The 22,731-nt window shown below is 41.6% G+C and overlaps 2 protein-coding genes across 3 annotated transcripts in view; one reads left to right on the top strand and one right to left on the bottom strand.

Moving 5' to 3' along the window:
- DENND11 (DENN domain containing 11) overlaps positions 1-22,731 on the bottom strand; it is a 167,300-nt gene that overhangs the window by 14,436 nt on the left and 130,133 nt on the right. The window contains exons 9-10 of one of the 2 annotated variants that reach the window (XR_016313209.1): positions 21,946-22,065; positions 8,972-9,130 (exon numbers count right to left, since the gene is read on the bottom strand). The exons of the other annotated variant lie outside the window; for it this stretch is intronic. The gene's annotated coding sequence lies outside the window, so the exon portion shown is untranslated. The remainder of the gene's footprint in view (positions 1-8,971; positions 9,131-21,945; positions 22,066-22,731) is intronic. 2 annotated transcript variants of the gene reach the window in all.
- AGK (acylglycerol kinase) overlaps positions 1-22,731 on the top strand; it is a 131,705-nt gene that overhangs the window by 40,694 nt on the left and 68,280 nt on the right. The window contains exons 4-5 of the mRNA XM_089680701.1: positions 2,590-2,669; positions 11,898-11,973. Of these exons, the coding sequence (XP_089536827.1) occupies positions 2,590-2,669; positions 11,898-11,973 (156 nt within the window). The remainder of the gene's footprint in view (positions 1-2,589; positions 2,670-11,897; positions 11,974-22,731) is intronic.

The raw sequence follows: 22,731 nt of genomic DNA, 5'->3' as shown, positions 1-22,731 counted from the left end.
GATGAGACTGAGCCTGGGTTCACAAATGTGCAGTGCGGCATATCGCATGTGATTCGCACAGGAACTGCACCGCATTCCTGTGCAAATCACATGCAAATTCTGTGCGGTGCGATTTGAGCCCTATATTTTGTATGGCTCAAATCGCACCACATCCACACCAAAAAGGTGCAGGACCCTTTTTTTGGTCCGCACTAGAATCGGATCGCATGGGTATTCACACCCATGTGAACTGATTCTGCACATCTCACCGCATTTTGTGTACCATTTTTGGGGTGTTGTTAACTTAACATATGGCATAAGATAGAGCTGCTGTTACATTCAGTCTCTTCCAACTGTGCGCTCCCCCTCTCTGCAGTCTGCATCACTGCTGCCAAACACTGGATGTCACCTCCTGTTTCAGCCATGTGCGCCTTCTCTCTCTGCACAACCTCCAGTCTGTATTGACTGCTGCCCAACACACACAGTGCTCCGTCCCTCTGCCGCCCTCTGCACCTCCTTCCCTGCACTCTGCTACACAGAGTCATCAAGAGATCTCACCTAGTGTTCCAGTCACGGGCTCACCCTTTGTGGTCCCTCCCACCGTTTTGTTATCAGCGCTGCCTTACAAAGTGACACCTCCTCCTTCAGCTCCTGCTCTGTGCAGTACTCCCGGCACCTCCCTCTGAGTTCACAGGTGCCGGAACTAAGGAGGAGGCATCGGGTATCAATGCGTGCTAACAGTACTGACTGTCAGTACGCATTAAGAACACTACTGCAAACAACATTGGGCGGTATACATCCACCACAATGTTGATTTGCGGCGGAACCCCTGGGGACCTCTTGCAGAACCCCGGTTGATATACACTGGCCTAGAAGCTTGATTTCATTGACATGGTTTGTTGTCACACACCTTTTTACTTATGCTAAAAATGGGGGATGTGAGGGTTGAATTGTATTGAAAATATTTTTGGCAACAAAATTAACACTATTTAGTAAACTAAAATACGACGAAAACAAAAACAATTCAGATGACCAAAATACAACTATAACTAAAATGGCATTTTAGTCAAAACACCATGACTAAAACTAAATAGAACTTTAACATCAAAATTAACACTGCACTACCACATAAGAATAAGTAGGGGGCATTTACTAAGCTGCTGAAAGAAGCTTAATATTTAATGTTGGTAATATATTCAGGTAATATGTACAAAGGCATTACAGCCAATAGAGTGTACAGATATATATATATATATATATATATATATATATATATATATATATATATATATATATATTTATTTATTTTGTTTGCCTATGAAACTCAATTTTATTTATAAAGACATTATATATCACGGATAAATCTATGTCTGTAGTGCATGCTCAAACCTTAATTCTATAAATAATACATGTTATTAGATTCTTACTCCGAGGGTATATAATGAGTTTGGCAATTCTAGAGAAATGTATAAATATTATATTATAATTTACCAAAGCCCATTAGAGTTAAGTCGACTAAAATGTACTTGAGATTTTAGTTGACTAAAATACAACTAAAACAATTCAGATTACTAAATTTGACTGATACTAAAATGTAATTTTAGTTAAAAGACTATGACTAAAACTAAATCAAAATTTGATGTCAAAATTAACACTAGTGTCCAGACGGTTTAGTAGAAACATGCGTGTTCTAAATTTTAAACTCTCTAAATAGTAGCGCAAGGGTCAGGATGGCAGCCTTGTAATTTTCACCATCACAAACAATTGTAGCAGCTGTCAGACAGGTTTCATTTATAGGTGGGTACATTTGAACTGTGCCTAAAATTGTGTGCAAAATTGGTGGTAAGGTTAACTGGGTTTCTTAGTAATGATAAGGGGTTTAGTGTACAGTATATTAGAAGTACTGACATACAGGGGTTAGACAAAAAATGGAAAAACTACATAATTTGAAGGTGTCTTCACGGGACTGAGATTGAGCTCTGCAGTCACTTTTGCAGCATTTGTTTTCTTATTCTGGGTCACAATCCTGTGCAATGTCCTTTTTGCCTCTTTTGGTCAGTTGACCATGCTTATGCTTATCAGACAATGTTTTCCAAGAAACTGTATATGTCATCATAACCTTTGATACTGTACTTCACAATATGGCAAATAAATTGGCAATTTCAGTCACAGAGACACCAGCTAGGCGGGCACCAACAATTTGCCCTGTTTGATGCTTAGTAAGCTCCAACATGACTCCATATTACTAACAGCACACACAGTGAATGATGAAAGTGAGGCTTCCCACCTGTTAGCTAGGTGTCTCATCACACAGCGGATGCAAAAGAATGTTACATCACTTCCGCTTTCAACGTGAAACATTAAGTCACTAATACACTTGCAAATCATGTAGTGTTTCCATTTTTTTTTTAACTATATTTTATAAACGACCTGGAGCAAATGTGCAGGCTGGTAGTTTGGACTTTGCTGGCTGCATGTTTCTCTGCAGCTCACTAGTGGTGCAGCAATTGTGTTCTGAGCCTGAGCCCACGTTGAGAACTATTAAAAGTGACATATTGTAACTGGAGCGCAGGGGTGCTTTTTTAACCTTATTAATTTCCTCTCAATTAGGTTTTTGGAGACCAGCTGATACATCCTAACACAGCAGTGAAAAAAGCGACAGTGTTCCTAAACCCAGCAGCCTGCAAAGGGTAAGGGAAAAATTTGCTCTAGTAGCCATTGTTCTGTAAGGATTAGAAATATGTCTTATGCATGTATGGATACCAAACAGTCCTCCATTTAAAGGTGGACCACATACATAGAAACTTTGCCAGGAAACCAAACTGGACATGGAAACTTCACCCAGAAATCAAACTGGAGTACTACAGTACAGAGCAATACTTAAAAAAATTAAGAGAATATATTATTCATACTATATACCCAAATATACTTTGGGAAATTAGCTCAAATGTAGTGCGTAAAGGATGCGGCCACTCAGTTAAATCTTCTTTTTAATAGCTTTTCTTGCCAACATTTAGTAAAACAAAGTTCAAGTAGCCACACAGGGTTTATTTTAGCATACTTCTTCCATAAAATAAATACACATTCAGCCTCATGACTTACACTTGCAGTGCCGCTGCTCTGGCCTCACACTTCTGGCTCCTTGTCTGTACCCCTCAGTCTCAAAATCTTGTGCACTCATGCACTGTTTCTAGCTGCTCCCTTGCAGACAAGTCACCAGCTCTGTGCTCACATGCACACTCCCCTCTCAGATCCTTGCTGCTCTTGCCCACTCTGACTCCTCTCTGATCTCTCCGAGGTGGAGCCCTTAACACTAATGCCAGCCATAAACAGGCCGAAAATCGGCTGATTTTTCAGCCGAAAAAAAAAAAATCGGCCAATTTTTGCACTGTTAGTGGGTTACTTGGTCGGCCGTTTTTGGGTTTTTTTGCACAGTTTTTTTATCGGTCATGTTGGAAAATTTGCAACCGATTTTCCCGGTAATGATGGGCAAATCAACCGATCGTTTTACCGATAAAAAATCCACGCATGAGCCGTGACCTGCAAGGGACAGTTATGAAGTGAACTTTTTATTTTGTCGGCCGATTTTTTTTTTACCATTGGTGGTAACGTCATCCGAACGAATGACCGATTTTTTTTTTTTTTTTCTCGAAAAATCGGCCGATGTTGGACCCGTCTATGGCCTGCATTAGCAATTCTTAATAGAAGCCCTATGCACACCTACACAATTAATTTGCTGGTTGTCCTACAAAGCCTCCTGGCTCCAGGTTTTACCAATCTCTGAAAAAACAGAAAATCTAGTTTCCTCTGTATGATACAAGCACATTGGAGCCCCACAACCTGTCTGGATGTAAACTCTGAGTAACACAGCTTCTTTTTGTACCATATCTGGGCACCACACTGTCACAACAAATAGATGTAATCAACATATAAACCTCTACCTATGACTCATAGTAAGTTATGTCAGACTATTTTATGCCTATAAATGCATATACTATCATAAGTCTAGAAAATGTAAAGCTATTATGGGCATGAAGCACCTTCTCATGTTTAATGGACAACTTATCTACTTCTTCAGGAGGATTGTGAGTGGGAAAGTCTCTATAACCACTTGAAGACCCGCTAACGTACATATTTGTTACGGGTTTCAAGGCATCATCCCTGTATCGTTCTCTTCAGCCAGTGGCTGGCTTTTTTGTAAAAGCCATCCGAGCAGGTAATTAGCCGCCTCCAGCTGCCATCTGCCGGTGCTTCTCTGTGATCTCCGTCCCACCGGAAATCCCAGAACTGAAGCTGGCTGTTCCGCCGGCTTACCATAGAGCCGATGGAGGACCTGGAAGGTCTCCGATGAGCTCTGTTGTATAGGAAACAGGAAGAAACTAATACTGTCATAACTTCTTGTTTCCTGGAAAGTGCACAGTGCCATTTTTAAATCTCAGAAGCATTTGATCACTCTGATCTTGGTTTGATCAGATGCTTTTAGGGCAGAGGTGAGGTCTGGGGTCTAATAGACCCCAGATATCTCCATAAAGAGTACCTGTCACTGCCTATTGCTGTCACAAGTGAAGTAAAAAAAAAGTTTTAAAGTGCTCCCATCCCCCCGTGTTTGTGTGCAAAGGCAAACGCACGTATTGGTCCCACGCGTATACATAAACAGCGATTGCACCACCAGGGGCGGACTGACAACTCATGAGGCCCCCGGGCAATAGGGGATCATGGGGCCCCTATGTCCTTGCCCAAACTTAAAAAAGCCTATGAAAAAGGTACCAGGGGCATCTCATGGGGCCCCATACTGACCACGGGCCCTCGGGCAGTGCCCGAGTTTCCAAATGGTCAGTCCACCCCTGTGCACCACACATATTAACTATTGCCGTGAACATTTGAGTAAGAGCAATAATTATATCACCAGACCTTCTCTGTAACTCTAAACTGGCAACCTGTAAAGGCTTATAAAGCGTCACCTATGGATATTTTTAAATACCGTAGTTTGGTTCCATTCCACTAGTGTGCGCAGTTTTAAAGTGTGACATGTTTGGTATCTATTTACTTGGTGTAACATCATATTATAAATTTTACCACAAATTGGGTATTGTGTTTGTGTTCATTAAAATTCCTGAAAAATGTTTTTGAAAAATTGCATTTGAAAAACTGCTGCGCAAATACCATGTGACATAAAAAAATCTGCAAAACCCACCAGGGCTTCTGCTAAAAATATATGTGTACAGGTTCTAAGTAATTAAAATTCTAAGTGTCAGAAAAGGCTGGATCTTCAAATGGATAATATACATACCTATGGTTATGTATACAAAAAGTACATCACTCATGATATTCCCAAGTTATAAAAAAAAATAATCGCAGTGCTTACGTGTATAGTAATCCGTATGCATAACATTATGAGTGAATAAAAACTCTTATATCACCTTTCTTTTGTTAATGGGGAGTGGTCCCCAAGAGATGTATGGAGTAAAAAGTGCACAGCTTACCAGCATCAAAACACCATCCCAACAGTCCATGGTATAGAACATCATGAATGGGGTTTGTTTTGCTGCCTTAGGGTTTAGAACTCTTGCCATTGATGGAAAATTAAATTCTCAAGTTTATCAAAATCTCCTACAGGATAATGTCAGGGTGGCTGTCCACCAGCTGAAGCCTAGTAGAAGTTAGGTGATGCAGCAGAACAATGACCCTAGGAAAATGCACCTTTTGGAGTGGCCCAGTCAGAACCCAGCTCATAGACATTCTGTGGCATGACCTCATAAATTCTTAGATGTGAGTGAAGGCTGCATTTGTTTTCTTTTGTAAGCTTTCTTTCTACTGTTTTCTCCTGGTGATCTGTCCAGTAAGTATGTTTTATTCAGACGAACCAGCTCTCCAGCAAATGTTTCAGTTGCAGGGCTGAGACAAACCATTTAATAGAGGAGGGGGTGGGAGGGGGGGCTACAATGGTCAGTTTTTATTTATTTATTGTATATAAAACCTTTATACAAAAAGGGGGAAAAAGCTGTTGCTGTAACTGCTAATAAAGTGATAGCTGGAATTTGGCTTCAGTTTGTTAGTGTGTTTAAATCTGCTAGTACATCTACCACTCCCCTCACCCCAGACTGACAGTGCTGCTGTCCAAAGTTACCCCCTGTGCTCTTTCATCTAGAGTGTAGGCACTCTAATACAGGTGTGTTACTTGTCAGATCACTAGGTTAAAAACGGGGGAAAAGCTTAATAAAAGTAAACTAATGCAATCACTACATCTAATGATTGGTAATCTGCCATATATTACATTTTTGTTTTTTTTTGTTTAACACTGCTTTAGGGCATATTGTGTTTGTCTATTGTTGTCACTGATGAGGATCAGATCACATTTTATGGCAAATTACTGCAGAAAACGAGTTAATTCCAAGGGGTTCAGTTACTTTTTCTTGCCATGGTATGTCAAGTACCCTTAAAACGAAAGTATGAAAGTATATGAGTACATCTCTTAAAGGCAATATGGTGGTAGCAGTTGCTAGCCTCCTGCCTTTTAATTGCCAGGGCATGTGGTTGGAGAATGATCTGAATGTCTTCCTATCCCCATATCCGGTATTGAACACACAGTGTCAGTAAATGCAGAGCATTACCCCACAGGGAGTACAGCAACTAGACTGGAATAAACACTTCCTTGCTGGTTTATGAGCGGGCAGCCCCCACAAAGCAGGTCAAGCACTGGCCTGTGTAAGATTATCGATCTGTATAATTAGAAGACACAATCACCTTTAAAGCATTAGTTCTATTGATTTGTGCCCTGCTGATCGCTCATTGCTGGCAGGCAGATTTGAAGAATATCCTACATTGATTGGGGATTGATCTATAATCACAGCAAGGGAACGACTCAGCGTTTCCCCATATCAAGAAAAAGCATAAATATGTACATTTTGGTCATTTCAAACACTCATTTTGGAACAATGTGACTTAAACGCTATTATGGACAAATAAAGCTTCAGCAAAAGAAAAAAATGCAGGGCTGAAGCATACAGTACTGTGCAAAAGCCTTAGGCAAGTGTGAAAAAATGTGTGGTAATTAGTTTGTTTTTATCAATTCAAGTGATATTAAAGGCAATTCTTAAAAAAAAAAAAAAGAAAGAATTACAAACTTGCTATACTTACCTGCTCTGTGCAGTGGTTTTGCACAGAGCAACCTCAATCCTCCCCGTCCTTGTTCCTCCTGCTGGGATGCTTGCTCTGGGGGCACCCAAGCTGGTTCGCTCCCAAGCCGCTGCTCTGCATGTCCACTCACACAGCTGCTGCTCAACCCGCTCTCCCTCTCCTCTTATTGGCTCACTAGCTGTGATTGACAGCAGCTCCTACTGTTGTTTCAGCCAATGAGGAGGGAGAGTCCCCAGAGAGCTGAGCCTCTCATGCACATCGCTGGATTGCGATGGGGCTGATGTAAATATTGGGGGGGCTGAGGGGATGCTGCACACAGAAGGTTTTTTACCTTCATGCATATAATGCATGAAGGTAGAAAAGCTTGAGCCTTTACAACCACTTTAACAACATAGAAATAAATGAACAGAGAAATTCAAAACAAATCAATATTTGATTTGACCACTCTTGGCCTTCAAAACAGCATCAGTTCTTCAATTCTTCTAGGTACACTTGTACACGGTTTATGAACAAACTCGGCAGGTAGGTTGTTCCAGACATATTGGAGAACTAACCACAGATCTTCAGATCAGATCCTTCTCTTGTATTTCAAATTTTGACTCATCAGTCCAGAGCAGCTGCACCTCATTTCCAATGGCCCCATGGTCACACCAAATATTGATTTGATTTGGATTTCTCTTCTGTTCATTTTCTTTCCATTTTGTAAATTGTTGAAAATAAACTATTAACACTTTCTATTTCTGAAAGCATTCTTCATTTACAGCATTTTTTCACACCTGCCTAGGACTTTTGCATAGTACTGTACAGTATATCTAAATCATGACTCTGGCAGCATATTCATAGATCATGGGTGCTAGGTGCATAACTTTAGGTAATTGGACACTGGCAAGCTTTTGAGAACACACCCTCCTGGGGCACCTTCCCTATGACTTTATCCCACTCTGTGAATCCCCAGTTTTATATTAGACTCAGAAGGTGGTGAACCTATTGTCCTTTGTGTATAAATCAGCTTCACTTCATTATTTTTTCTAATTTTCTTCAAATTCTTGTATCAGCACCTCACTGTCTTTAAATGCCTTCACAAGAAGCAGTGTATCCGAATTTGTGCAACTCTGAAAACTTGGGAGCAGTACCTGTACCCCACACTGTGTGAACAGTCTGTAATGTTTGCTTCAGACACTGGATCCTGCATGGTTGCTCACTTTGGCACTTGGTGCAATGTGTTGAGTCAGCCACAGTGGGCTATGTAAGTCCAGGGCCATGGTCCATCGCTATGGTACCCAGTCCCTGAAGACCCCTTCAGGTGTATGCCTACTGTGACAAGCGATGCCAGGACTTTATATGCAATCCACTGTCATGGACAGATCAGACAGGGTCACCCTGTATCTCTGACCATTGCTGTAAAATGGGGCTATGTTTGGAATGTTCTCACTTCACAATGCAAAATTGTTTAAACTTGGTGGTACAATTTAAACCACTCAGAGCTCAATTTCAGGTGGGTGAGCAGCTGGTACATCACACCACTGGCTGCACACTTTAACACTACTTCCACCTAGAGCCCTTATAAGACACTGTGGCGCTTCCCCCCTGCCCTTTTTCTGCAAGGATTTGTTACTGGACTGGCTACACCTTCCGGACACACTTACCTTATTTGCCACACTCTACTCTGTGAATACCGTCCAGAGGAATACCCTCACTTGTAGCTGTAAAAGAGACCAGGCGAAAGTGAGCTAATTCAAATTGCAGGCATAACACTCAACCTCTGTGTCCCTTGCACAAGAGTAGGACCCAGTTCTAACACCAATGTCTGCATCCGATTCTAACTCTTACTTCAGGCACACAACATGCTGCCTACCTGACAAAAGTGGAATTTTCTTCATCTATGTCACTTTTTCTTGGACATATTAAGACCTTAATACAGCCATCTTTGTCCAGGGCTTAGAAATGCTGTGTCTCTTCTACTTCCATTTCTCAGTCTGAGTTGAATCCCGATATGCCAATTCTAGAGGATACACTGATGGAAATAAAGAAGATATTGAAGAAGGATTGGAGGAAGATGCAGAAGATTTCTCTTCCCCAGACTGCTGTTATGTTGACGAAAGGGCTTCACGCAGCATGCTTGGTAATATTGAAAAACTCATTGCCGCTGTCTGCAAAAGCCTTAGCATTGTGCAACCTTATTATCCTGTCTTGCTATGCCCATATGCCCATTTGCAAAATCCTGAAAAACTTGTTGCTCCTGCAAAAGTGTGTGTGATTCATGTAGTAGATCATGTTGTCTGTCAAAACAATCTCATTGTAACTAATAAAAATGCTCTTTCTTTCAAAAAGTTTGCACATAAAAACTTTGAAAAAAAATTGAGGCTTTTTTTTTCTCTTGCAGTCCGAGTCCTGCAAACAACTTTCGATACAATCTCAGTATGTCAATTTGCAGTTAGCTGACTAGGACAATGCACAGTCAACATGACCCTTATTTCTATTCTGCTGTCGCAAATTACAGCCATTGTCTCCTCCTCTTCTTTTTTGTGTGAATGTCCTATAACATGTCATGTGACATATTTTGAATGGCTTCAGTCTCCATTCACATGCACAGAATCTTATGGCTTAATCACTTCAATACTGGGCACTTTCACCCTCTTCCTGCCCTGGCCAATTTTTAGCTTTCAGTGCTGTTGCACTTTGAATGACAATTGCACAGTCATGCAACACTGTACCCAGATTACATTTTTATCATTTTTTTTAGACAGAGTTTCTTTTGGTGGTATTTTTTAACCACCACTCAATTTTGTAATTTTTGCTAAACAATCAGAAAACAATGTAATTTTTGTTCGTTTCTGTTATAACATTTTGCAAATAATAATAATTTTTATTATTCACTGATGGGCAGTGATGAGGCTGCACTGATGGGCGGTGATGAGGCTGCGTTGATGAGCACTGAAGAGGATGCACTAATGGGCATGATGAGGCAGCACTGATAATTGGAGCACTAATGATCAGTGCCCTGATTATCATTGTTAATGTGTGCTGTCACAGGATTGTAGATTATTGGCTTTGCTTTCCTCACACAGTGACAGTGCTGAGGAACGGAAAAGCCAATAAACGGGATTTTTTTACATGTGATCACTTGTGATTGGACACAGCTGATTACATGGTATAGGGCCACTGTGATTGGCCCTTTACCTTGATCTGTGATCAGCTATGTCTTCCCCGGGACCCTTATTTGCCTCTCTCTGCTTTGCAGAAACCACTCTTTGAACCCTTCAAAAATATTTCCCTGGAGTTTTTTGTCAAAAAAGTAGCTTTCATAGTAGCTATCACTTCTGTCAGATGTGCTTCTGAACTAAAAAGAACCGTTTCTTATACTTCAAAATGACAAGCTTGTCTTATGCCCAAGACCATCCTTTCTTACTAAGAAGATTTTAGTGTTCCACCTCAATAAGGACATTGTACTGCTAGATTTGTGCCCTGCTTTGAAGCATCCAAAGGAATTGTTTCTATGTTGCCAGGATGTAGTCAGAGCTTTTAGATTATACCTGAAAGCTCCTGCTTCCATCAGACAAACAGATTCCCTGTTTGTTCTCTCCTCGGGACCTCACAAGGTTTGCTCTGCATCAGAATCCACCATTGCACAGTGAATAAAGAACTTGACTGCAAGAGCTTACACTCTTATCAAAAACTTCTGTTCTGTTATGGGCCCATTCCACCTGGTCAGTCTTCACCAATTTGAATTCAGTTAAAGGTAGATATGTGAACTGCACTGTCTTTAAAAACTATAAAAACATGTTTGCTTAGACTGGAATTTCAACTAAAGGCAAAACTTTGTTGACCGAGTAGGCCGCAGGGGTGTCAAACTGGCGGTCCTCCAGCTGTTGCGAAACTACAAGTCCCATCATGCCTCTACCTTTGGAAGCCATGCTTGTAACTGTCAATCTTGCAATGCCTCATGGAACTTGTAGTTTGGCAACAGCTGGAGGGCCACCAGTTTGACACCTGTGGAGTAGGAGTTTCCCTTCACTTCCTGACCTAGTGACATAACTGAAAGATTAAATCTCTCCAAAGTGAGGGGAAACCCTTCTTTTAGATATTTGTTCCTGGAACAGGTGTCCACATTGAAATATTTCCTCTCAACCTCTTGTTCTGGTGACAATTGTAAAATGTTGGATTTCCTGTCACTTTCTCCCCCAGTTCACCAGAACAATTTAGAGAAATTAGCTCCTGTAGAGATACAGACAACAATAAAAAACTGACGGGATTTAACACATCTCCAGTCTATTTAAAACAAAAAAATGTATAATTTTAGATACACTTTAAAGTGAAACTACACTGCACCTGAGCACCACAAACCAAAAGCACTATTTAATTCATTTTTAATATTCAAAGCAAACTCACCCATCCATCCATGTCTCCCTAACTTTTTTAGCAGTGTCTTTCTTGATGGGCAGATGATTTGTGTAGAATTTATCTCTTAGAATCCATCTGCTCTTCAAGCACACAAACAGGAGTGTGTGCATAGCTGAGAAACCCCTCTTCCCCTCCTGAAGACTCCTGGGATATATGCCATAATTTGCCTAGGCATGGAAACCAGGAAGTAAATGAAAATGTAAAAAAGTTTAAAACAAGTAAATATGATATACTATCCTATCTGTTTACTAATTCTAGCAACATAAGGATTAAAAATAATCCACGATGATTGAGAGAGTAAAGTTCTGCTTTAATAATGACAGTCTGACCTCTGACCGTGAACCTGTATTTTGTGGCACTAACATACGTTTCTTCATTAGAAAGGCCAGGACACTTTTTGAGAAGAATGCAGCTCCGATCCTTCATTTGGCTGGAATAGATGTCACCATAGTCAAGGCAAGTTTTATGTACATTTAGTAAATAGATATGAATTTTTTTTTTCTTGGGAGAAATATACTATGTTGCCAAAAGTATGTAGACATCCCTCCAAATTATTGCGTTCAAGTGTTTCCAGTGAAAGGTACTGTAATAATATAACATACAAAGACATTTTAGGCAATTTTAGCATTGTGGTAAAGGTTTGAGGAAGGCCCTTTTTTGTTCCGACATGACTGTGCCCCTGGGCACAAAGCCAGTTCCAAAAGGACAAGTGTTGACTAGTTTGGCATGGAGTAACTTGAGTGACCTGCACACAGCCCTGACCTCATGCTGGATCAGAAAACGGCCTTCCCAAAAAAGTTACTAAATGTTTGAAAGCACAAAATTGTAATGTACCGTATTTTTTGCTCCATAAGACGCACCTGACCATAAGACTCACCTAGGTTTTAGAGGCAGAAAACAGAAAAAAAAAATTCTGAACTAATGGACTGCAGACATAGTACAGGAGATGACCAGAGACTGCGGACATAGTAGAGGAGATGAACAGAGACTGTGGACATACTACAGGGATGACCAGAGACTGCGGACAGTACAGGAGATGACCAGAGACTGCGGACAGTACAGGGATGTCCAGAGACTGCGAACAGTACAGGAGATGACCAGAGACTGCGGACAGTACAGGAGATGACCAGAGACTGCGGACAGTACAGGGATGACCAGAGACTGCGGACACAGTCCAGGGGATGACCAGAGACTGCGGACAGTACAGGGATGACCAGAGACTGCGGACAGTACAGGAGATGACCAGAGACTGCGGACAGTACAGGGATGACCAGAGACTGCGGACAGTACAGGGGATGACTGCTGACCTTTGGGGAGGGAGGGGGAGCGGGTACCAGAATTTGACAGGTATCCGCTCTTCCGCGGAGTTGTTCTTTGATCTTACCTGTTCCTCTATCCAGCCGCGCGCTGTCTACCCGGCTTCTGTAGTGTGGGCACTCGGCGGACAGCCGGATGCCCAGTGCGCATGAGCGAGAAGCGCTGCGCTTTGTGATTGGTCCGGCGGCTTCTGGGATCTGTCATGTGTCCCAGGTACCGCCTTACCATTCACAAAGAGCACCGCTTCTTGCGCATGCGCACTTGGGACCCGGCTGTCACGCACACTACAGAAGCCGGGAAGACAGCGCGCCGCTGGATAGAGGAACAGGTAAGGTCCCACTGCAGAGCTGATCGGCCGGCCCGGTGTTCTGACACGGCAGCAGAGGAAATACCGGACCAGCCACTCCATATTCGCTCCATAAGACGCACTGACATTTTCCCCCCTTTTTTGGGGGGGAAAAAGTGCGTCTTATGGTAATTCTATGCTGTTACATTAACACAGTAAACACCCAACCTCAATAATTTGGAGGGGTGCCCACATACTTACATGCAGGTCGTACTAAATATTTCTTAAACTGATGGAAGCCATAATGAGAAATATGATGAATTTCACACCCGTGATCAATTTTCAATTGTTGGGCAGCGTAGTGGCTTAAAGTATACTTAAAGCCAAAACTTTTTTTTATTTTCTAGTTTTGGATAGAGTGGAGATGGATTAAAACACCTGTTGTGTTTTTATTCCTGTCTGTGCCCTCATTAAGGATATTCACCCTCTCTATGTGTCCTATCATTGATAGTGAAAATAAAAGAAACCCCAAATTTTGGGTTGTCCCCAAAAAAGTAATAGAGGAGAAATTTTCCAATGGGGACACTAGTTCTGGTAACCTGGGGGTCCCCAAGGAGTTCCCTAAATTTACAGAGATTTTCCCATTTCATGTTTTGGCTATGAGACCAGAAGTGTAGGTAAATCTCCCCAGTGGGACACAGAAGGCAAGAAAATAAAGTGACTGGGTAATAACCCTCCCTTACTCTATCCAAAATGAAAAAAAGTTTTGCCTATAGTTCTACTTTAATGGTTAGCACTTCTGCCTTGCAGCACTAGGCTCCTCAGTCCTAGTCAGGACGCTGTTTGCATGGAGTTTGCACGATGTTCCTGTGCTTGTGTGTGTTTCCTCCATGTTCTCTGGTTTCTTTCCACACTCAGAAGACATGCTGGTAGGTAATTGGCCCCTTTCTAAAATTGGTCCTGGTATAGTATTCTACTAAACACTCCCAAGATGGCTGCTTCACCATCTGTCCTAACAGTAGATAAAGCTCTTTGAATTTCTAGAGATCTAGAGAGAAAAGCATTATAGAAATATAAATTGAAAACAAATTAATTTGAATTGTGTGACCTGTCTCTAGAGTAGTGGTCATGTATGTCCTCTATTAGCTCTTCTCTCTCTGCAAGGCTTTGCGTTTTGTATCTATAAAAGTCACTTTTATTTGAATACGCCACTAGTCTGTGAGCATTCACAGACCAGTTACTAGCAGATTTATGTGTTTTCCTGAGCCACTCATGGGAAGGCTGGAGGGAACTATTTCCATAATTTATATGTAGAGAAGGAAACATATTTATGAAGCATACAGTCATTCATTTCAACTTCTTGAATAGCATATAGCAAAACAGTTGTTGATAAATTATCTGACTTAGGATTCCAAAAATTAAAAAAAGGTGTTAAAGAAGAAAAATCTGGTTTTCATGTAGCATACATATTTGTGTACAAGCCTTTTTGTCGTTTATTATTATTTGTGTTTTTTAATTCCATTTCAACCTATGGCCAGCCAGGACTTATAAACCGTTCAAAAATTCTGAATTATTTTCATTGTTCAAGTGGTAGCGAGGAATTCCTTAAAATGTTTATCTGCCATTCCTAGCTTTTTCCTCAGGTTTGCCCAGTGTTTAATCTTTGGTAAGATATTTACAGATTGTATTGTAATGAACTCTTTCACTATCGGACTTCAGCTTGCCTTTTTCACTTAGGGGGCCAAACTAATATTGCTATTCATGTGTACAGGCTTCAAAGGTGATTAAAGAGTCCTCCACTCCAAACTAGCATTGCACCGATAATGGAATCGGTGCTGATAGTAAGTATTTGCACAAGTGCTCGAACTTGTGCAAATTCTCCGATACTAAAAACGAATGCCTCCTGTGTGCCCACAGTTGCTGGCAGAACTGTGGGGGGTTGGGGGGGGGGACATGCACACAGGAGGGAATCTGATGTAGGCAGGACAGGGAGGGGTTCGGTTCGGCGGGGAAGAGGTTAATTACAGTAATGATGCCCTGTGTGTTTCTCCTTCCAGCAGTGGAAAGCCGGTTCCCTCCCTCCCACTCACTTAGAGAGCCCCTCAACAGCGTTGTAAAAACAAAATTGTGAAAAGTAACTTTTTAAAAATGTAAAAGATACATTCTAAAAAATTAAAAAACATTTTTTTTTAATTGTACAAAAATTATTTTAAAAAATTGTAAACAATACAGTAATACCTCGGTTTACAAACGCCTCGGTTAACGTAATTTTTGGTTTACGAATGAAAATCCATTGAAAATAATGCCTCTGTTTACAATTTTTTTTTAAGATTTTTTTTCGCAATACGAAGTGTATGTCAGTGCTGATTTTTAAATGCAATTGCCGACTTTTTTTTTCTTCATTATAGCTTATAGAGCTGTCACTTTCCTTGGAGTTAACAGAAACTTTGTTTCTTTTAAGAAACTAAAAGGAAACATTGTTTATCTTAACTGGGGGAAATAAACTAAAAGAAAACATTCTTTTGTTTAGCTGGAGGGAAAGTGACAGCTGAATTGAAGACCAAAAAAAGAGGTAATAACATTTAAAAACCTGCACCATAATAAATAAAAAAAACGGTGTGGGGTCCCCCCTTCCATCCATACCAAGCCCTTCGGGTTTGGTATGGATTTTGAAGGGAACTCCCACACCAAAATTTAAAAAAAAAATGGCGTGGGGGTCCCCCCCAAATCCAGACCAGACGCTTATCCGAGCATGCAGCCCGGCAGGTCAGGAAAGGGGGGGTCAAGCGAGTGCCCCCCCTCCTGAACCATACCAGGCCATATGCCTTCAACAGGGGGGGGTGCTTTGGAGTAGGCGGGGCTCCTCCTCCCCCCCAAAGCACCTTGTCCCCTTGTTGTTGGGGACAAGGGCTTCTTCTCCACAACCCTGGTTAGTGGTTGTGGGGGTCTGCGGGCATGGGGCTTATCAGAATCCTTAACAAGGGGGCCCCCAGATCCCGGCCCCCCCTATGTGAATGAGTTTGGGGTACATGGTACCCCTACTCATTCACAAAAAACAAAAAAAGTAGTGTGAGAAAAGACAGGCTACGGTCTTTGACAAGTCCTTTATTAAAAGAAAAAACTAAAAGAATGTCCCCCGCAGTTGTGAGGAAGAGGCCCTTGTGGACAAGGTGCTTTGGGGGGGGGGTGAGCCCCCCCTGCCCCCAAAGCACCACCCCATGGGGCATGTGGCCTGGTATGGTTAAGGGGAGGGGGGGTACTCCCCCCCCCCCCCCCCCTTCCGGGCTGCATGCTCGGATAAGGGTCTGGTATGGATTTTGGGATGGACCTCTACGTCATTTTTTTTTTTTTTTTTTTTAATTTTGGCATGGGAGTTCCTCTCAAAATCCATACCAGACCCGAAAGGCTTGATATGGATTGGAGGGGGGACCCCACGCCGGTTTTGCCTGCATGGGTTTCCTCCAGATACTCAGGTTTCCTCCCACACTCCAAAGACATGCTAGTAGGTTAATTGGCCCTAGTATGTGTATGTATGAATGTGAGTTAGGGACCTTAGATTGTACACCCCTTGAGGGTTAGGGACTGATGTGAATGTACAATATATATGTAAAGCGCTGCGTAAATTGATGGCGCTATATAACTACCTGTAATAAAAAAATACATTGTGACATTTTATGTCAGAAGCTAAACCTCAATAAAGAATTAAACAAAAAAAAAAACAAACCCCTTGAAAATGCTTATTTAACACCACAAAAAAATTCTCTCTTTATGGAAACTAATTCAGAACACTCACTTGTGGTGCAATCCGTTTCTCACAATGAGGCATTTAATAAACAGGGTCATGTAAAGCTATAGGAAAAGCCGTCTGTGTGGTAAATAATAAATAAAGAAGACTAAAGAGTCTAATGTGAAAAAGAAATCGACAGGCTGTTGCACATCAAGTATTATTTTGGGAAACACAATGCATTTCTCAAAGTTTTTGAAATGTTTGTATCTATGATCAGTTGTTTGCTGGTTGTTCTGTGTATGGCCAGCATTAGATCCCAGCAGTACACTATATGGGAGGGTACAGTATTTTCTGTACAGTAAAAAAAAAAAAAAGTCTGTTTGATAACCACAGGCAATATTAAAGCTAAACCCTAACCTTCCTCTCAGTCTTGCACAGTTTTACAGGCGCTTCTCCTGTACTGAAATAGCTTACTCTGATTTTTCTGCACACTGTGAGATTCTCACAGTGTGCATTAGAAGCTGCAGCAAGACAGACTGAACCATCCTTCCTGGAGCATAATCTAGCCTCTTCATACCAAATTTATTGCCCCTGGCCCACTCCTTTCATTCATTGGATATCAGTTTTTTTTAGCCAAGGAAGTTCAGCATCATATGGGGTTGTTACCTAGACAATCCACATGCAAATTCAGTATCAATGCATTTTGTTATTTGCATAAGTCTTCCCAAGGACCAGCTCACTAACTGTATCAGGGCTGAGGGCTCTTGAGGAGGCAGAGATGTTTCCAAGAAGCGGTGTTCAGCACTGTGCTAGCCCCTCCTACCAGCCATGATCTGCCTGCACTGCATAGAGAAGCACAGAGACCTAGTGATAAAATCACTGGGTCTAAAATAAGGTATGTTATGAAAACAGAAATTTTTTATTTAAAAAATTTCATTAGCTTGTTGATGGTGGTGGTGGTGGGGAACCAGGGAAGGCTAAATATAAGCAGATTAAACGTCAGCTTTTAAGCACTTGATAATAAGCTCTGTGAATCCTTTCAAACAGCTGACTTTTTAAAAAGGATTAATACTGCATCACCAAGTGTCTTTTGTGTTCAGTAGTGCCGACCCTCACCTGGGTAAGTTTTTTTTTTTTTTTTTTTTTTTTTTTTTTAATCGCCTAAGCCCCCTTGATTGCCAGCCGTTTTGTAGGTCACCGTAGTGTCTACGGACTTCGCTTTTCAAGTCACCAAAGAAAATTGCAAGATGAAGGCTGGGAGAGGAGGTGGAATTGAAAATGCAATCAAGTGTTGCGGATTAATTAGAGCAGTTTGGAGCAGCCTCCCCGCTCCAAAATTAGAAGATGCTTTCTGCGTGGCTGCTGTGAATGTTAAGCAGAGAAGACTGCAGAGTTGGAAGAAAATGGGCAAGTTTAACTGTGTCTAGTCTGCTCCATAGTGTGCTGACCATATATCCGTAATTATACATGGCCACCAGGTAATTGTAGGGGCCACATAGTCTTCTTTATGGTGAAAAGCGGTGTTCTACTAAAAAACATTTATTATATTGCAGCTTGCCAAATATTAGATGTGATGACTGCATTTGTTTTCTTTTTTAAGTTTTATTTCCTTTATTTTCACCTGGTGATCCAGCCAGAAAGTCTGTTGTTTTTCAACAGAACTTGCTCTCCTGCAGAAGTATCAGTTAAAAGGTTTAGACAAACCATTTACATTGACAGGGGTGCTTACAATGATCATCTTTAATTTATTCTTGTTAAAGCCTTTATCCGAAAAGATAAAAAAAACTGCTGCTGTAATTGCAGTGTGAGCTGGAGTTTGGCGTCAGTTTGTTAGTGTATCTAATCTGCTAGTACATCTAGCAGTCCCTTCTTTCCAGACTGATAATGCTGTCATCCAAAGGTGCCCCTGTGAACCTTCATCTAATACAGGAGGTGTGTTACTGGCCAGATCACCAGGTGAAAACGGAGTTGAAAAAATCCTAGAAAGAAAGAAAACAAATGCAGCTGGCACATCTAAGGATTGGTAAGCTGCAATATATTATATTTTTGGTTTTGAGTTTAATACCACTTTAAAGATGAGCTCTAGACAATTGGCTAAAAACAGACATAAAATGTAATAAATAGGAGTTGTTTTACTTGCCAAAGGATTTGTATTTCTTTCCATCTCTGTCTGGAGATTTACACTATTCTCCCATACAATACAGCCCTGTCTGACCAGGCAGGAGACCCGATTTTCTGTGCTGCAGTGAAGTAACACTACAGGTCTTGTCCCTCCTTACCCTGTGATCTAACAATGAATGGAGAAGCAGCAGACTTATGAGCTCATCTCTTTGTCACTCCGTTAGCATATGAGCACTGCAGTACATCTGATGGGCTCCTTGTGCTGCATCTCCTGCTCCCGGTATGAGCTCTGCTGTACTGGGACTGCAAGAGGGCAGATGGACATCACAATGTCACTTCTTTCAACCACAGAATTGCTTGCATTCATTGAAAAGCTTGCAAGACATTTTCTGAATTGAAGAGCTGGAGTGCTAGCGACCGACTGTGATCTGAGTACTCTATACAGGACTGAGTGAAAGTTAGAGTCGTGCATAACTCTGCAGTCTTGACACATGTGACTTGCTTTAATCATGTGGATTTTTTTTTATATTGCACATGATAAAACCGTAGTTTTTAGTTGGGTTTCAGCTTTAAAGCAACTTTGTGACGTTTTAAGAATATGAAATGTTCTCCTGCAATAGACAGTTTATAATCACCTGCGTCCTTAAATCTTTGCACTGATCAAGCCATTCAAAAAATCATACTCCTTCCACTGCATGTCGTGGTTCAATCTACCAGCCCTTACATCCTTACTGTAGCCCCAAAGTATCAGATGTGAAGATTCCTCAGGAGAATCTAGCTCTCCAAGAATGTGGAGATTCCTGGAACAATGTGGAACAGGTGTGTAGGGGTGCTCAACCTTTTGAAGAGCGAGGGCCACTTACGTGATTTAGTAACCAGTCACGGGCCACAATGTGATGAAATGGTTCAGAATTGTATTTTTTTTTTTTTTTTGAATAGCATAATGAACATTTTCCTGCTGCAGCCGCTAATTGTAGGTGGGAGGGAAAAGAGGAGAAGCCAGCTTTAAGCGGTTGCAAGAGGATCGGCTCCTGTATATGCCACCCCTCCTGTCCAATTATAGAACAGAATGTGACAGGGAGGCTGCAGGGGTCGTCTAGTGTAAGGGGCAGCTGACATCAGTGGTCGGTATGGGGGTTTAAGGGGTGTGTTAAAACATGTTTCAAGGATGGGGTTTTATTACACCCAAACTGCAAATAAAAACGAGCCCTTACTGTCCTGAGCCCCCTATAAGGCTGCTTTCACACTGCTGTGCTGCGGTTTACCCGCCGTGCAGTACACATGTGGCTTTCCTGTGTGTTAGCTGCTCTTTGCCATAGACTTCTGTTATATCTTGCAGGGGTTTTGGTGCACTTGGTTGCATTCAGGGGTTTTGGTGCACTTCCAGAAATCACACCAAACCTGCATGATATAATAGAAGTGTATGGCTCAGTGCAGGTAACCCACAGAAAAGCTACAAGTGCACTGCTCTGCATCTGCGTATTAGTGTGAAAGCAGCCTAATCAGTCTTTTTTAAAAGTGCTAATATGTCCATTGCAAAACTAGGTGATGTTTAATAAACTGACTTTTTTCTCTTCCAGCTTTTGCTGGCGTCACTATACTGCTAGAATTGTTCCAGGCAAAAGTACACTTGGTATTACTCCCCCTGACACAACAGTTGGTGCTTCAGAGGAAGCATCGACGTATGTGGCTCCTGCTTCCTCCTTGGCCCCTTGCTTCCTCCTCTGCCAGCTCTGGCTCCATGCACTCTAATGCAGGTTGCCGACACGCAATCTGGGCTTGTCAATCCACCATGCCAAAGCACGAGGTCACGACCCACATCAGAGCCCTTGATTACCCCTGTTCTATTGCAAGGAACTTTTTATTTCTCAAGGCAACAGATTCGCTTTAAAACCCAGTTCAGCTTAAGGTAAAAAGTGGTTCCCTAGCAGCAGTTGAAAATAAACATTCCTGCAGAAGCTATACCCATCATATCTCTGGTACTGTGCCCTGTAGACTCACGGTACCATTCCAGTGCTGCTCCTTTGCCGGGTTAAAGGACGCTCAGCATCATTCAATCCACTTTTTCCTGTGGGTCCACATAGTCTTGGCTCTACCCTCCTTTCTGTCCTGTTGACACTGTGGGAGAGATTTACTAAAACTGGTGCAAACAGAATCTGGTGCATCTGTGCATGGTAGCCAACCAGCTTCTAACTTCAGCTTGTTTAGTTAAGTTTTGGCAATAAAACCTGGAAGCTGATTGGTTTCTATGCAGAGTTGCACCAGATTTTGCACCATGCAGTTGTAGTAAAGAACCCTCTAAAAGTGTTAGATTGTGACATGGTGTCACTAGGAAGGCAGGGGAAATCACCCAGTGGGCACATAGACAGCCATAAAACATGAAAGGGGTCATAATCCGTCTTTACTCTGACCTATATTAAGCAGAAATGAAGTTTTGTTGAAAGTGGATCATTAAAATATTCACCTGTGAATTTACAGTGTTTGGGAATCTCTGTAAGCAGTAACTTGTCACGCTCACATGTTTTCAATAAAACTGTACCTACATTTTGTAAAATCAGCAGTTATTGCAGTAAATGTAATTGTATTAACTTCAGCAGCCACAAATTACTTGAAACATTTACAGCTCACTGCCGGAGGAGTTTTGGGGGATGCTGTAATTCAAAACAACAGGGATCTTGGTGCTGTTGTTTTTAAAAAAATATATCAAACACAAAAAGTAGCAGAGGACTGCTGGGAAGGCTTAAAGTGACCATTTTATTCAGCCACACACCTTCTCACCAATGTAATATGCTCACCTTTCCTTTGTTCGCAGAATACTCTGTTCTGCTGCCGGGCCACAGTGAAATTCCCGGTATTAACCTCCCTGGCGGTATTCCCGAGTGTAGCTCGGGGTAAAGTTTCAGTACCAAAAGCGGTAACCCCGAGCTACACTCGGGCTTACCATGCAGCGCTGCTCCGGGATCTGTTCTTTTCTTACCTTGTCCTGCGCTCCCACGATGTCCCTCCTGCAGTGTCCCCGGCAATGTTCTCCAGCGGATGCCAGCATGTGTCTTCTGGGTTCCGTCCCCTGCGACGTCGGGAGGTACGGGGGTTGGAACTGGCGGGAAATTTGAAAATGACAAAAAGTGACATTCACTAAATACACTAAAATCACATAGTAAAACATTACTGTATCAAAGCATTTCACATATATTTTGTCCCTAGTGCTTTGTCCTTTGCCCTGCCTACATTTTTACTGTTCTTTCTGCCTGGAAACTGAGAAACGTCCAGAGCGTCCAAAAAGAGTCCTTTTAGAGCAGCTAGAGAACAGCGATAGTAAATTAGAACTACTTGCAGAATTGAGTGATAATGTTTCGTGGGGAAATTCGTCATCAGACACTGAAAACGATTCTGAGACTAAGCTCAGTGATGTGCTTGGCGCTATATTTCAAATTTCAGTGTTTTTGGTTTGATTATATTATTGAATTAAATTTATTATTATATTATTATTTTTTATGATTATTTATTAAATTATAATTTATGATTTCATGTTTCAAATTGTATCATACCCGGGATGTTTACTAGACTCTTGTTTGGACAGATTTCAGTGAGTTATTCCTAAAAATTACAGGCCTACAATAAAAAAACTACATATTTCCATGCAAAAAAATGTACCGCTTTGAGCACAGAAATATGGACATAATCAGACCGTTAGGGAGGTTAATGGATTTTGTTGAACATGTTACTCACTCCCCTCCATGTGACAGTACCGGTGGCTCATGAT

Source organism: Staurois parvus, unplaced genomic scaffold (assembly GCF_062004578.1).
Source record: "Staurois parvus isolate SC_StPar_1 unplaced genomic scaffold, SC_StPar_1.0 ptg000249l, whole genome shotgun sequence".
Classification (NCBI taxonomy): Eukaryota; Metazoa; Chordata; class Amphibia; order Anura; family Ranidae; genus Staurois; species Staurois parvus.
Note: the sequence above shows the minus strand (reverse complement) of the source record. Positions and strands in the feature narration are given on the sequence as shown.